Source organism: Theropithecus gelada, chromosome 4 (genome assembly GCF_003255815.1).
Source record: "Theropithecus gelada isolate Dixy chromosome 4, Tgel_1.0, whole genome shotgun sequence".
NCBI classification, from domain to species: domain Eukaryota; kingdom Metazoa; phylum Chordata; class Mammalia; order Primates; family Cercopithecidae; genus Theropithecus; species Theropithecus gelada.
Window position 1 is genome coordinate 143,949,596 of NC_037671.1, and position 16,156 is coordinate 143,965,751.

Consider the following 16,156-nt stretch of genomic DNA (forward strand, 5'->3'; position numbering starts at 1 on the left):
CACATATCTGAGTGTTGTGTGACACCAGGCCCAGAAGTCAGAGGTAACTGGGCACTGATGAATGAATGAGGAACCACTCCATTCAACACCCTCTCTATGGTTTTCCTGAGGATGAGCATCCCTTCTGTGTAATAATAATTCTAACAAGGCAAAATAATGCTTACTTTCCTGCCACAGGAAGTGACAATTTTGGCAGCAACAACTAAAAAGGGAGGCAACAATAGAAAATACAAGCTATTGGTCAATACAGCAACACTGCAGCCAAAACATACTTTCCTTTCCTGGAAATGACTTTCTGAATCCAATTTACTTATCAACCCCTGTCCTTAGCAGAAGTCCAAGCTTATTACTCCCACCAATTCCTTGCTGCTAGTAAGTACATACTATGTATTGAACAATGAATGCTATATGCCAGGCATTGCGCTCAGAGATTCACATACATTTTCTATTCTAATTCCTACAACAACTCTGAAAAAGAGGAATTATTAGCTCCCTTTCAAAGGTGTGGAAAAAGAGGCCAGAAGTGTTTCTACTCTGCCATACTGCCTCACATTTGTAAAACATTTTGTTGATATACTTAATCTGGGTTACATTCAAGATGAATTGCTTTTTATTGTCAAATTCTGGGCCATGGACCTATGAGATAAAAAAGGTGTCCCCACTTTTACGGTGTCTGAAATCTACTTGAAAGATAACATATGTGCACATGAAATCAGTGACACACAGGCCAAAGACAGAAATAATAAATAACATGGGAATTTGCAGAAGGGAGGGATCAGTAAAGGTTGAGCATGTAAAGAGGGCTTCATGAGGACATGAATTTTGAGCACGTGATAAGACTCTCCTTTTGAGAATCATAAAGTAAACAAGGTGAAATCCAAAACTACATGTGTTCTGGAGATAGTAACTATGTAAGTTTTGTGGAAGCACAGAGACCTTCCTGGTAAGTAACAGAGATACAACTCAAGAAGTAAACTGAGGCAGATTTATGGATGACTACAGATACCATTGTTAAACATTTGTGACTTCACTGTGACTTCATTCTAGAGCAGTGTTTTTCTAGCTGAAGTCACTGGACCAGAAGCATCAGTATCACCTAGCAACATGTTAACAATGCAAATTCTGGGGCCCATCCAGGCCTACTGAATCAAACTCCAGGCTTTTAAAATTTTATTATTATTATTTTTGAGACAGAGTCTCACTCTGTCACCCATGCTGGAGTACAGTGGCACAATCTCAGTTCACTGCAACCTTCGCCTCCCGGGTTCAAGTGATTCTTCGGCCTCAGCCTCCCGAGTAGCTGGGACTACAGGCTCACACCACCACACCCAGCTAGTTTTTGTATTTTTAGTAGAGACAGGGTTTTACCATGTTGGCCAGGCTGGTCTCGAGTTCCTGGCCTCAAGTGATCCTCCCCTCTGCCTCCCAAAGTGCTGGGATTACAGGTGTGAGTCACTGCGCCCCGCACCAGCAATCTAGTTTAACATGCCCTGCAGGTGATTCTGATGCATGCTGAAGTCTGAATCATTACTTTATAGGAAATGGAGGACCATTAAAACCTGAGTTGGGCAATATGGGAGAAGTGACATTTTAGGAAATTAATAGTCATCTGCAGAATAAACTGGAAAAGGGACCATTGACAAATGCATAAAATTCATTGAGCCTCTACCATGCAATTATTTATGAGACAGCACTTTTCAAGAGAAACAATATGAAACTGGGAAATAGAAAACCAAGCTTCTTTCTCTTTCTCAAAATATCACACCTTCTTAGGGAGGAAAATATTTATGTAATTCTGATTTCTCTAGTGGAAAATAGCAGCTAACCTATGACTTTTCATTTTAGTGTGGTACTGTAAACATTACTCATTAAGACACCTTTATCTCTCAAAAATTTTTGCCAAAATGGAAGCAAAACAAAACCAACTCTAGGTATATCCTGTATAAAACTGAAATACAAGAAAAATGGCATCCCTTATTAAATAGTGTCCAGTATTCTAGGTAATAAAGAAATGAAGACACTACCTACTTTAAAAATAACATATCTTAAAAAAATGGCTGCAGATATAAACACTTTTCAATAAAACAACAGAATCTTTATATTCGAGTGTTGACCTTTAAAGGAATCTCACAATCATCTACATTTATTTCACCAGTGTTATATTTGGTCAAAAAGTTTTTTTTTTTTTTTGGCACCACTTTCACCAGTATACAGTCATATAAGAAAATGAATGCAGTTTTCATTTTATAAATCATTCTGGAAAACAACCTGAAAACTGGAAAAGGCATTTCCTACATTCATTAGTCTCTTTATTCACTAGGTCTGATTCTAAATGACTTCTGACTGTTGTACAAAAAAAAAAAAAAATCAAAAAGACAAAGGCTTGTAGCCATTGAGTATATACATCAGAAAGGACTTCAAAGATGAGTGGACACCACTTCAGGAATACCAGATTACTTAGCACGGAATCATGCTTAACCTGAGTAACACCTGCAGGCATGTTTATTTCAAAGAGCATATTCATTCAACACATACGTACTGGGCCCTATTATGGGCAGGGCCCAGAGCTAACTGATCTGTTGGACGCATGGATGAATAGGGGAAGCTCTTTCTCCTGCCCTCAATATGATAGCTCTGGAAGGGACGAATGACTGCAAAGAGCCAATGTCATAGAAACTCTGTATTCTTGAGAGTTAGGGAAAATAGAAGTACTTCCAAGCCTACACTGTGGCTTTATCTTATTACTGATGGAATACTTAATAAATCATCATTTTTATTCACCCTAACTGCTAAAGCAGCTTTCAACAGTAGTTAATAAATCATCTTCATTTTCTATGCTCCTCATCCACCCCCCTTTAAAGCTACTGAGTTCTTCATTACACATTCTATGTTAAGTAACCACAGGAGGATTAAATAATGAAGACTAACCAAAGTGCTTAATATGAGTGAATGTATACAATGTATTAGATACATGCCAATTATAAAATACGTTTTTTACTACATAAAGTTCATTTTATACTTCCTAATAAGAATGCCTCATAAAATTGCTGACTTGGGCTAATAACTCCTTAAATCACAATATGGACTTCTCAGGCATTTCTAATTATGAGCTGAAAACCTGTAGTTGGCTAGATAAAACATTCAACACTGCTAGTTGACTAAAAGAAAGTCTCCAAAAATAGTGTTGTAAATATTCTAAAATTCTATCACGTCTAACCACAATTTATAAAAAAAAAAGTACATTTATGTCAATCATTATTCATCATGTTAACACAGTGTTATAGCCAAATTTAAATAGTTCTGGCGTTTGGCAGACTTTTATGAACCAAGGTCAGAATATAAATACATTTTGAAATATGCAGCTCTTCACTATCTTAAAAAACATGACTAAAAACATTTGAAGGATTTAGTGTGGAAAAAAAAAGCACAAACTTCACACACAAAAAATCATGCTTTTCTTTAAAAATATCTTTGATAAAATGCATATTTATCCTATTAAAACACTGAAGACCTCTCACACACAAAAGATTAGCCTGTCTCTTCACACACAAGAACAAATATTTCTATGAAATCTCACGATTTCCTTTTGGTTAAATTTTCTTCTTTAAGAATTCAGCTTTGTAAGACTTGCCATTTTCTGGCATCATTAAAATCACTTCTCAAATTCTATTTGGACTACTTTTGATCTTCAACTATTAGAAAAGCATCCTGATTCACCCCAAAAGGAGAAAGATCCTTCCGCAGATCTCCAGAGAGGTCAATACCTTCCTCAAATATCTGAGGCAAAATCCCAACTATCACTTAACAATGAAGATGCGCTGGTCAAGCTGGCTAGGTTGTAGTTGAGGGATGTGGGCTGTCCCAAGAGCCTGGTAAGAGCTCCTATCAATAAAGGATATTTTATCCTAAGTGTGCAATCTAGGGGAAAAATTTTTTTTCTTGCAACTTTGCTTTATAAAATTCTAACTCTTGCCTTGGGGACTTTGCCTCCCACAGGAGTCCATGTTCCATTCAGCCACCTTGCCAGATCCATCTCCTCTGGTGGATCTCACTCCTTAGGCCTCCAAGCTGTGCCATCTTTGCCATCTTCCCAATCTTCCTCCTTTTAAAATTTCCTTGTTCTATCTATACAACTTACAAGGAAGAAATGCAAATGACCAACACAGGAGAAAGTGTTGATCAAAGAAAAGCAAATTGAAAATGCCATATACTGCTTCATCACCTATGAAATTCACAAAGAATCAATAGACTCCATTCACTATATGATACATGGGAGTATAAATGGTTTCTGGAAAGTTATCCCTCAAAACGTACTATCTGTTGGCCGATTTATTTCCCCTCTTAAGAATTTAAGAGAAAATCCCACTTACCAGGGTGTGCGCAATAAAAAGTGAGACAGAAATTTACTGGACAAAGGTGTCTGTCTCAGCATTTTAAATAAAAACAAAAAAGTGGAAATAATCTAAATGTTCAGGTACAAAGGACTGGTTAAATAAAGTATGATGCTTTGACATGGATATATTATGCTAACATAAAATGACACTTGCAAAGCAAATGGGAAAAAAGTATATATAGTGTGGTTATAACCATAGGGGAAAAATGAACTTAAATATTGGGGTTAGGAAGGAGCATTATTGACACTACTTAGTTACTGATAAAACCATGAAGGATTTTTTTTTTCCTACTCTAGTGTGCTTTCAAATTTTTCTTTCCCAAGCAGACATGAGTTTATAAAATGAAATAACATAACGGAAGACACTTGCTTCAACAAACCTATTCTATCCCTTGCTAAGACAAATCTCAAAGTATATTAATAACTTTGCTGAGCAACTTTATTCATCTACGTTTAAAGCAAGCCTTTAAGAATCAATAAATGGACAGGTACGGTGGCTCACGCCTGTAATCCCAGCACTTTGGGAGGCCAAGGTGGATGCATCACTTGAGATCAGGAGTTTTAGACTAGCCTGGCCAATGTGGAGAAACCTTGTCTCTACTAAAAATACAAAAATTAGCCAAGCATGGTGGCAGGTGTCTGTAATCCCAGCTACTCAGAAGGCTGAGGCAGGAGAATTGCCTGAACCTAGGAGGCGGAGGTTGCAGCGAGACAAGATTGCACCACTGCACTCCAGTCTTGGCAACAGAGCAAGACTGCATCTCAAAAACAAAAAAACAAAACAAAACAAAAACAGTAAAAAGGAAACACTGGTGGTCAATTTCAGGCAGCTGGGAATCAGATTTTGAGACGGGGTACATACCCCGACTTCCCTAATTATTCCACAGGTCTGTTCTCTTGTCTTATGCCCCGATAGAGAGAGAGACAGTGAGGAAACACACTTCCCTTTTTAGTACATAGCTCCAGCATGTATTCCCGTGCAAGAGGAACTAGGGACAGACAATCACGACCTAAACATCAGCTCAGGAAGCTGGACATGCCACCCCCAGCATAGGATCCCTGGCCTCCTGTACTATTTCTGAGATCATCCTGTCATTTGGAAGAACTGACGGTTCTGAAGGGACCTTCAGGAGATCATTTAATGAGGAAGGATTTGGCAGAAATGGAGACACTAGCAATAGCTTGTAGTCTGTAGATGGCCTGAGTTCACATCTTGGCCATAGTCATTCACAGGCCTTCGGACACCAATTACTTTCACCCCCTTTCTCATAAACTCCTAGCACAGACAAACAGGCACCAGTAACAAAGGCTGTTTCAGAGGGTGGCAATGCTGTGTTATTAAACCACCCTTTCAGAACTTGGTGTCCTTCATCAGGTTTTTATCCCCTCATCTCCACGCCCTCTCTCATACTAAGTTGCTCACACTAAACACTCCCACACAAGACAGGATGATCTAATTAGCGACCCACATAAAAACATGAAAAATGCAAATGAAGTTAATATAATATGTTCTGAGTGTCACCTGAATGAAGGATGTAGAGCAAGAGTGATGAGAAAGCAGCAGAGCCAATCAGGGACTGGGCTTTCGATAAACTTAACAGCCAGGGAGATGAGTGGACTAAGAAACGTGAGAAAGAAGGAGTCATTCTAGTCACAAAAGTCGAGTAAACACAAAGGATACGTGTGCTTTTCAATTTTATTATCTCTGTTCTGGATTATCTGCAGGACTGCTCGGCTCTAAAGTATGGAAAGTAACTACCAGAGTATTCATGACAGAAATGAGGGCTGTGACTTTTAAATGCTCTTAAGCCTTAATCTCATTTGGTTTTCTTTCAAGTACCTAATGATCACAGACGTCTTTAGCAGAACTCAGTGGGGGTGGGGCACTGCTGCCACATTCCTGGGAGCAAAGGAATTAGCCCGTATTGCTTTCTTAGGCAACCCCCTACCCAGCAAAGATGTCCCACCTCCCTCTACGATGGTCTCAGTGGGGCTTCTGGCAGTTGGCCCGTCATTTGGGGCTGAGGAGGGAAGGCCTGGTCAGCCAGTCACCAAAGCACACGTTCTCATTAGAGTCAAGATTATCCCAGGTGGAGTGGGGCCTGGTTCTCAGTACTTCTCAACACCTGAGAAGCAATTCTCAGCTATTGTTTGTACACTGGGGGCATCTCAGGAAGTCACAGCTCACTGGCCTTATTTCTCATGTGTAAAATGAATAGTGGCTCTGGAATCCTAATAAATCTAAATTCAATGTGAAGCTCTCAGAAAGACCAAACTCTCTGAGCTACAAAATAAAACTGATTTATGCGCACTTCGACTATCAGGTGATGGACGGAGCTCTGATTATAGAATTTATCATAATTACGTAATTTTTGCCAAGCCTAAAATAATAATTCTCACTTCTTAAAAACATTCCTCCAAGACGAAACAGACTGAAATTCACTTTACTTGATCTCTTTATGTAGAAGAATAACTTCAATACTTAAGACAAGTAACTCAGCCAGGCATGGTGGCTCACACCTGTAATCCCAACACTTTGGGAGGCCGAGGTGGGAGGACTGATTCAGCTCAGGAGTTTGAAACCAGCTCGGGAAATATAGTGAGACCCGATCTGTATTGTGTAAATAAAAAAATTCTTTATTAGAAAAAAGAGAAATTAAAATAACTCGACTGTGATTACTCTGAGAAAGATGGTATCTGCAGGAATAGGCATATTTGACTGTGAGAAAGAGACAAATTAACTCTTTAACACATATTCTGAAGAAGCTGAAGATGTATATGCAGTAAGTATATCATTCTAAAGATACTTAAGTTTTTTTGGAATTTGGCAGAAATCAAAGAAAATCAGTGTTGACCGTAGCGCAATAAAATTACAGCTATATGGAAAGGTCTTTTTGATGAACTGGAAATGTATCCCTTTAAGCACTAAAACTCAATTTTAACTATTTTTGATGCCCTTTTGAAACTCCATTATCCACTTTCCTGAGTTATTAAACAGTATATGGATCAATGCAATCTTGGCTTGATGGCTTTTGGTGGTGACCAGTAACAGCAACAATCACAAGCAGCATTTACTGTGTGCCCACTTCATGTCTGATACCATTCTAGGTGCTTTACTATCACATTTAAGCCTTGGGATCCAACAAAGTGGGTACTATTAACCTCATTTTACAAATGAGGAAACTAAAGTTCTGAGAGATTAAATCATTTGCAGAAGGTCGCAAAGCTAGAGAATGGTAGAGAACAGATTCAGACCCAGGTTATGTGAGTCCAGAACCATCCTTCTAACCACGACATCGCTCCAAACGGATGGAGCAGAGACAGGTAAGTGCACCCAAAAAGAGAATCACCAGAACCTACTTGGGTGGAAAGAATTGCCCATAGATTGATGTGATTTTTACATGTATGTCTACTTTTAAAACAATCATCCTTTAGGTTAGCTGCCACTCTTCTGTTATCCATGGTGCAGTATCAGAGGAGCACACACATTTATAATTTTAAAGCAGCACTTCTAGTCACCACATGTCCCTTCTCTGGGTGCTCCCCTTTCACCCTTTGTATATACAGTAACTCACTCTCTTCTGCGCTCCCTTCCTTCTTTTCCCCACTTTTCTTCATAAAGATTGTTTAACTGAATGATTACAAATGCCTGTGCTTCTTGGAGAGCTCTTTATAAAGAGAACAAGATGTCCTATCAAGCTTTCCCTGGGTGTCTTTACAAAGAAGGCTTCTAAACCACGCCGCTCGTAAGATTTTTAAAAACTACCACAATTGACTTAAAAATTACTTTGATCCATGGTTGGCTGAAAAAAAAAAAGAAAAAACCACCAAGCTAGTATAAGGTCAAATTTATAATAATGCAGAATTGTGTATTTTTTTACTCTCTATTAGGGCCTGCAAATAATAAACACGGATAATTTATACAATTCTTTGGAGTTTTATTTAGGAGACAAGCCATGTGGGGGACAGTGAGCACCACTCAGAAGACTGGGGCGTCCCTCTGCAACTCAACTCTGCCACTAGCTGGTGATGTGATTTCCAGAAAGATCTGTGTGTCTTGGTTGCCTTTACTGTAAAATGAATGAGCCATCTCTCAGATCTCATTCAGATGCAATACGTTATGACTTAGAGCGTACATTTAGTTTTAAAATCTGAGATTTAAAGTTATCATGCCATAATTTGCAGAGTTTGTGTAAAGGGCCTTTTAACAGATTGAGAGGTGGTGGGTGGGGATAAGATACAGCTCAATCACTGAACATCAAGCAAGGAACTAGGCTAAGAATACTGAGGGAAAAGTCAAGACTCATTTCCTCAAAGAGGGAATCTCTTCCCTAAACCACCAAACAGGTATCTCGTTTACTATTTTCATCTACTTGGGGCACAGGCTGTTTTGCCACTCGTTTCACAGTATCTCTGGAGCCCATCATGGCTGTTCCTATTTTTACTAATTAAACTCTTCTTTGACCAACATACACACAATTATAAAGAAAGAAATTTAAAAGACCACAGGTGCTTGACTGGGTTAGGGGGTATAACCAGGTTCCAGCGCAATTCTGATCTACCCTGTGTATTCAGCCCTCATCCCTCACACGGATCTGCAGGTACTCCTTCCCTCTGACCTTCGGACACATGCTTAAAATTCTCTTCAATAAAAAATTTGCATCACTAGAGCTTATGAAATAATCTGATTCAAATATGTAAGTTCTTCAGCAAATTCCAACCAATTCAGATCTCACACAAATGCATCTTGTGTAATACTAAGACACATTTTCCAAGATGGTTTAGTTCATTAGTTCATCTAAGAAGTGTAGATAGCTGCATTTGTTTGAAAATACATTTTTTAAAACCTCTTTTCACACGTTTAACTAGGTTGTAAGTCCCATATACATAAGCAGCTCCTTTATATGAATCCTAGTTAAGAGGAAGACAGAATACTCTTCTCGGAGAAACTATCAACAGCTTACAGAAAATGAAGCTGAACGTAATTAACTACCCATTAATGTATATATGTATTTTTTTGCTTTTGTATATTAGCAGTCAGCACCTACTCCAGTACTTACACTGTTGAATACTTATCTACTTGCTAAGGAGAGAAAAACCTTCGCAAACACCCCATGTCCTCCCTGCTCTGGGGAAGGGCCCCTGGGTGGAGCAATTCCACAGTGACCTATGTTCAGTAGGGAACGTGTCACAGCACAGTGGCACAGGCAAGCAACCTAAGGATGTTGAAGCTTCTTGGGTCGGGTCTCCAAATCATGGCTTTTATTATTTTGTAAATATTATTTTCCACCCCAGAACTACCCATACAAATAAACTAGAAAGTTAAGTGTCAAAATAAAAGTGTTTTGCTTTAACCTGTCAAGGCAGATTATTCTCACATCTGATCTTTACCAAAAGGGTAAACTGTCAATAGTTAACATAAATTATAGGCTATAGGACCCCACAGGTGCAGGGTCACCTTACACGACAAATCTAAGGCTGCCAGTCTGCACATACTCCCAATCCCCACTTAGGTTGGTGAGGATTCCAGCCTGAGAAGAAAGGAGTCCCCTCTGACAATCTGACAGTCTTTAGCCCCAGCCCCTATTACTCAGGACCCCCCTTAATTCCAGAAAACGAAAAAAAAAAAAAATCTTCCTCCAAATTGGATTACGACTCTAAATCCTAAAGGACAGCACAGGCTCATTGTGCAAGTGGGAGAGGTTGCAGGGCAGGGGAGAAGGGAAGCTAAAAACGATTTCTGATTTAAAAAAAAAAAAAAAGTAAATGGACTATTTTTCTAAAACTTCCATGCTGCTATTTTAACTTTTGTGCTTCATTATTGTAACACTGATTTTTAAAGCAAAGGACAACCTGAGTACAATTTTAAGATCAAACTCATGAAAATAAATATACACTATGTATGTATCTTAAATCTCAGCGAAATCCCAGAGTTAATTTACAAAGTTTTAACAGGGGTTAAGGAAGGAAGATCTTAATTCTATTTTGAAGTTTTACATCAAAGATTTACCATCCATCAAATTAGTAGTGGAAAGCATTTAACATTTTTTGTGAAGCATTCTGTACAATGACCTATTTGAAATTAACAGAGTATCTCCCCTAAGACACAAAGTTGCTAAAAATCTACTGCAGTACTAGTAACATAATTGTGCTGTAGATATAAAAAATAGTATTGACTGACTTTGAACCAAGTACAAAATAACAGGTTGACTCAAATTACAATCCAAGCTTCCAACATGTTAGATTTCTAAATTGTAACTATAAGTGTTAGTACATTCAGGTGTGATAGAGAACCTACGTATAAAGAGAATTAGAAAATACAGGAACAGATCAGGCATGGTGGCTCACACCTGTAATCCCAGGACTTTGAGAGGCCAGGTGGGTCCATAACTTGAGGTCAAGTTCGTGACCAGCCTGGCCAACTCGGTGAAATCCAGACTCTACTAAAAATACAAAAATTAGTTGGGTGTCATGGCACACGCCTGTAATCCCAGCTATTTGGGAGGCTGAGGCAGAAGAATCGCTTGAACCCAGGAGGCAGAGGTTGGAGTGAGCCGAGATGCCGAGATCGTGCCACTGCACTCCAGCCTGGGCAACAGAACAAGGCTCTGTCTCAAAAAAAAAAAAAAAAAAGAAAAGAAAAGAAAAAGAAAACACAGGAATGGTAAAGAATAAAACTAAGGCAAAGATTTTGTTTATAACAAAAAGTCCACAGTGGTGCCTGAAACTGAATCCAAAAATGTAAAGTCCAGTGCCCTATTTACAATGGGCAACCACTCTTGCCTCTCTAAAGCCAAATATTTACAGCACAGTTTTTAGAACAGCATCATAATTTCTTTTTTTTTTTTCCTTTTGGTTTCCAAAGGAATACATCTGCCTGAACTAATCTGATGGAAAATCATAATCCATTTCTTCCCATTAGCCTTTGACTAAATGCTGAAGCTAATTATGCTGGCTCTTTTGGGTTCTCACAGCAACAAGGAATTTTAAAGAACACATTTAGTTCCACTAGTTTATGCAAGACTGAGCGGTTTCAAAACATCTAGGTGCTAAGATGTTAGACAGAGGCTACATAAATCTCGTTTACATGGTTAATTAAGACCTTGCGATTTAGGGACACAGACAACATGGATCTACCAGGGATGGATATGTACACTGTTAATATGCTGTCCTGAGTCTGAGACTGCTACTGTCTCACTGGTTCTGCTCTGAATGCACTTGTAGTCACTGTTGGTCAGTACCAACAGCTTAACATCTATGTATCTTTAGTATTAAAATCTTTTCCTTGGACAACTGTGATTCTGTACTAGCTAACTGGCAGCTTGTATGGCTTTGGACGCATGACATGTATGAATTACACTGTTCAAATTTAACAGAAACACATGCAGATACAGATCATTTGGGGTTAATTTCCTATGGTTTTGGTTGGATATTATTAAAGAGTCTGGGAGGATTTGGTAAGAGGTAGAGCTTTGTTCCACCTTCCTGATTTGGTAGCACAGGCAGGATTTCATGGAGAAAGGAAACTGCTAAGAGAGTTGTTTTGGAGAGTAGAATCCATTCCCCCAAGTATGGGACGCTTTTGTCCCTGAGGAGGGGTCTCAAAAAAGCAGATATGCCGATGGACTGTGGAAATAAGCTCTCTGCACAGGAGGGATGAAGGCATTCTTACCAAACTGAAAGGGATCCAAGTCCACTTTAACTTGCTCAATTACAGCTTAACCAAACTCAGCTGGTCTTGTATTACAAAGTCACAAATCCTAGTGTAAGTGGCTGCCTTCATTCTGCAGCCACTTACGCTAAATACCTCTCAACCACCTTAAAAAATCTGTTTACTCTATGAAAATGGGATCAGGGACTTCCTCTCCTGATTACCTACCCAATATGAAAACACAATATTTACTTTCACAGAGATTATATTATTTTTTAAATGGCAAAAATATTACCTCCATTCATATTTTAGAAAATCGAACCAAGATTTGGAATGACATGCTTTTAATGTGGTTCCTACAGCTTTTCTATGTAAAACCCAGGCTGGCACCGTTTCACACAGGGAAGTAGCTCAGAGAGGAGGCATGTCGACAGACAACGTGGTGACAGGTGACTGGTGGAAGTTCGGACCTGGGGCTTCAAGTCCTGACTCATCACTAACGGGTTCTGGAGCTCTGGGCCCTTCGATTTTCATCTTGAAAACGACAGCCTGAAAGGACTTTTTACAGCCCCCTTCAGCTTTAAGCTGATCCTGACCTAATCACATGTTACAAGTTCTAACTGAAAATTACGAGAAGGAAATTAGGAAAGACGTATCAAAGTCCATGTTTATCCTGGATTAAGTTTGTCACCATTGTGCTGCTGTGGAGGCAAACCTGTTGCATCACATGGAATACCTTATTTCTGGCTGTGCATTAGTAATACAAGAGGCAGAAGACTTTTTATATTTTCATTTTTTAAAAAAGTAAACAATAGTATCCCTCGATGATGGGAAGTTCTCCAGTTTCACCTTTATAGTCTGGAAGTACACACAGAATTCCACCTGGCAGACAAGGGCCACATGGCTGAACCCGGGGTATGCCGGCTCCCTTTACCACGCGTGAAGCCTCACTTTAAAGCCACGTCCCCAGTCCTTACCAGGGGGCTGATCAGTGCCGTCGCTGTTACTGGTGGGATGATTAACCGTGTAGCGGCCAGAGAAAGAGGTTTGTATATTACCTGCCCATGAATTTATACCTACTTCGTGTGGCTTGTGCTCACCAGAACAAGAGCACGCAAGTTAAAAGCAACGAGATTTGACCTTAGATCTTACTGGACACATCTACTACCATATTGAAAACAGGAAACGAAACAGCTTTTGACACAGCACCTGGTGGAGGGGGCACACCTCCATCTCCCCATACACTGCATTGTTGCAGTCTTCAGAGTTTCAAAGGCTTGCCGTTTTTCCCTGAAAAACACGGCCCGTCGGGAGGCATTTCTGGCGCGGCCCACTCACCTCTTTGATCTTTGCCCTTTTCTCGCGGATGGCGGCGTCGGCGGGCTCCCGGCTCTCCACGCCGATGGGAGGCACGAAGTCCACCGGGGGCAGGCCTCTGAACGGCGCCTTGTCACGCAGCTGGTCCTGGGCCACCTTCTTCTTCTCCAGTAGGATGTCTCTTTGGATCTCCTCGGGCAGCTTCTGCAGGGTCTCCTTGGCTTCCCTGAGAGCCCGCTCGTGGTTTTCGCGGATCCTCGCCAAGTTGTCCTCCAGGGCGGCCTCCGGGTCCCCGGGTGCCCCCTCCTCGCGGCGCCGGGCTCGCCCCTCGGCCGCGTCCTCGGCGCGCGCCCCGGGCCCGGGCTTGTGGTCGGCGGCCGGCTGCAAGGCGGGGCTGGAGTGGAACAGGACCCCGCTGAGCAGCTTGGAGGAGTCTGGCAGGAAGAAGATCGCCCCGAAGCAGAGCGTGATGAAGGCGCTGAATACCAGCAGCAGCACGAACTTCTCCGTCAGGCGGAGGGCGGCGGGGCCCGACACCTTCCTGCCGCCGCCGCCGCCAAGCCCCCCGCCCAGGCCGCCGCCCGCGGGGCTGCTGAAGAGCGGCAACAGGCCCCCCACGGGCATCGCTCCCGCTGTCCAGTGGCCCAGCGCCGCGCTGCTCAGCAGCCAAACTTCGCCGCCGCTGGGCGTCCGCGGCTGCGGGGCTGGGTCTTGCGTATCCAGGCCGCCCGACCCCCTCGGCTGGGCTGCGGATCTCCCCTGGGGGAACAACTCCGCGCCGGGTCTTCTCCCCGGGGCGGCTCCTCGGGCACACAGGCACGCGCGACAGACCGCTGGCTGCAGCCCCTGCGGGGACAGAAACAGTAAAACGTAGTAATTACGGCGATGATAAAGTTTCCAGCGGGTCTCCGCCCTCCGACTCCTGGCGAGTCGCCAGGACCGCTCCCCTTGAGCAGACTCCTGTCCAGCTCCGGGCACCGCCCTCGCAACCCACTCTTCGGACTTGGGGTGAAGTTTTCGGGTCCCGTGGGTAGGGGCGGGCTGTCCCGCGCAGGCGGGGGGCAGGGCAGCGCGCTAGCACCTCGTGGAGGGGCAGCGCACCTCTGGGCAGGAGGGGCGCAGCGTGGGCGGGGGACTCGTCAACTTCGCCAGCTCCCCATCTCCGCGCTGAGACTGCTGCCTCTTTCCTAGGCTGGGCTGAGCACGCTGGCCCGTGGCTCCGCAGCCCCGGCGCGGCTCAGGTGGGCGAGCGCGCGGACCTGCGGGCGAGTGGCAGCGAATAGAGCAGCACGATACCCTCCGCCGCGGCCCCGCGAGCACTAATCTCACTGCCGGTCTCGGGGCTGTAGGAAACGAGGGAGGCGACGCGGCCGGAGAGTGACGGCGCGGCCGGGCCAATCACGCGCTGCCCAGGGTCCCGCGGGGGCGGGGCCGAGGCAAGGAGGGGGCTGCGCGGGGCGGGGAGTTTACGGGAAGCGCAGCCTCGCGGGGGCCCGGCCGGCGGCGGGGAGGTCGCGGGGCCGGGAGGCGCGAGGTAGGCGGGGGCCGCGGTGAGGAGGGCGGTGGAACTGGTGGCTGAGGCCCAGCCCCGAGAAGCGGCAGGCGGAGTTCGGGGTCGGGGAGTTTATCCTGCGCTGGCCTCGGCCGGGGTCCCCGGGGTGGTTGATCCTCGACTGACCCGGGAGGCGCCTGGACCGGCGCGGGACCTCCCCGCCTCCTCCTCCGACCCCCGCGGGGCGGTCGGGGGCGCTCCCGTGGAAGTCCCGGGAAAGACAGGGTCTCGCAGGGGATCCCGGGCACTGGGTCGTTCTGAAGCACGACTTTACTCCAGTTACCCTCTTTTTATCCAAGGCCAGGGTTCCCCAGATGCCAGGTGGCAGTGAAACCCCAGTTCCCTCGGTTAGGGGAGCCGTGACCCTGGGAGCTTTTGAGCCCTCTGGTATAACATCCTTTTACATCTTAAGAGACAGTTCTGATTGCTTAGGACTGTTTTCGTATGCGCCCTCTCTTCCCCCCAAAAACCGAAAAAACTTGTATGCCTCTCCCGCCCACCCCTACTTTTCGTATTCATTTACCTCATAGAAGTTGGTCAAATTTTCCATTCGAAGACGAGTTTTATGCTGCGGTAGCTTCAAGCAATAAGTCGAACATTGTGTTGAAATTAAGTCTTGGATCCGACTACTTCCAGCGAAGTGAGGAGTTGGTCCAATAGAAATTATTTTCCAAAATGTGTTGTAATTCCCCTGTTGCTGCACAAATAAAGGGTTATCAGAGAGGAAAACGTTGACTGACTTCCCATTTCTGAAAGCTGATTTGTAGTCGCCTTATTTCATCCTCACTCTTCTCTGGAAATGTGACGTTAGTTCTGTTTGTGCTAAAGACAAAGGAAACAGCTAACACCTTTCAGGAAGGTGGTTCCAATACAGTTGTTTCCAGGTGTTAAGCTGTATGAGAAAGTAGAAAAGTAATCAGAAATCCTTACTAGTTTTCTTTTAATTATTTAAATATTAATTTTAACCATCATTATTTGTCGTCTACTTGTTTTGTGTAAAATGAGTCATACACTCAAAGTTCTTGTTAATAGGAAATTATTGTTTGATAAAGCTGGCTTTATGGCTTGGTAATTTTGATACCTGCTATGAAATTCTATGCCCAGAAGAGTGCAGCATATCCAAGCAGGGTAATAAGTTCAGAAAGACCTGAAAAAGAAAACAAGGATGATTTTTTTTTTTAATGATGGAAAGGCAATTTTTATCTCAAACGATTATGCATTTGTAGGTTGTGCATAGGCTGAA

General features: G+C 43.0%; 1 protein-coding gene across 1 annotated transcript in view; it reads right to left on the reverse strand.

Annotated features, from left to right (window-relative positions):
• Positions 1-14,676, reverse strand: part of MAN1A1 (mannosidase alpha class 1A member 1) — a 169,017-nt gene extending 154,341 nt beyond the window's left edge. The window contains exons 1-2 of the mRNA XM_025384348.1: positions 14,463-14,676; positions 13,383-14,207 (exon numbers count right to left, since the gene is read on the reverse strand). Coding sequence (XP_025240133.1) covers positions 13,383-13,985 — 603 coding nt within the window. The 5' untranslated portion in view covers positions 13,986-14,207; positions 14,463-14,676. The remainder of the gene's footprint in view (positions 1-13,382; positions 14,208-14,462) is intronic.
• Between the last annotated feature and the right edge of the window lie 1,480 nt (positions 14,677-16,156).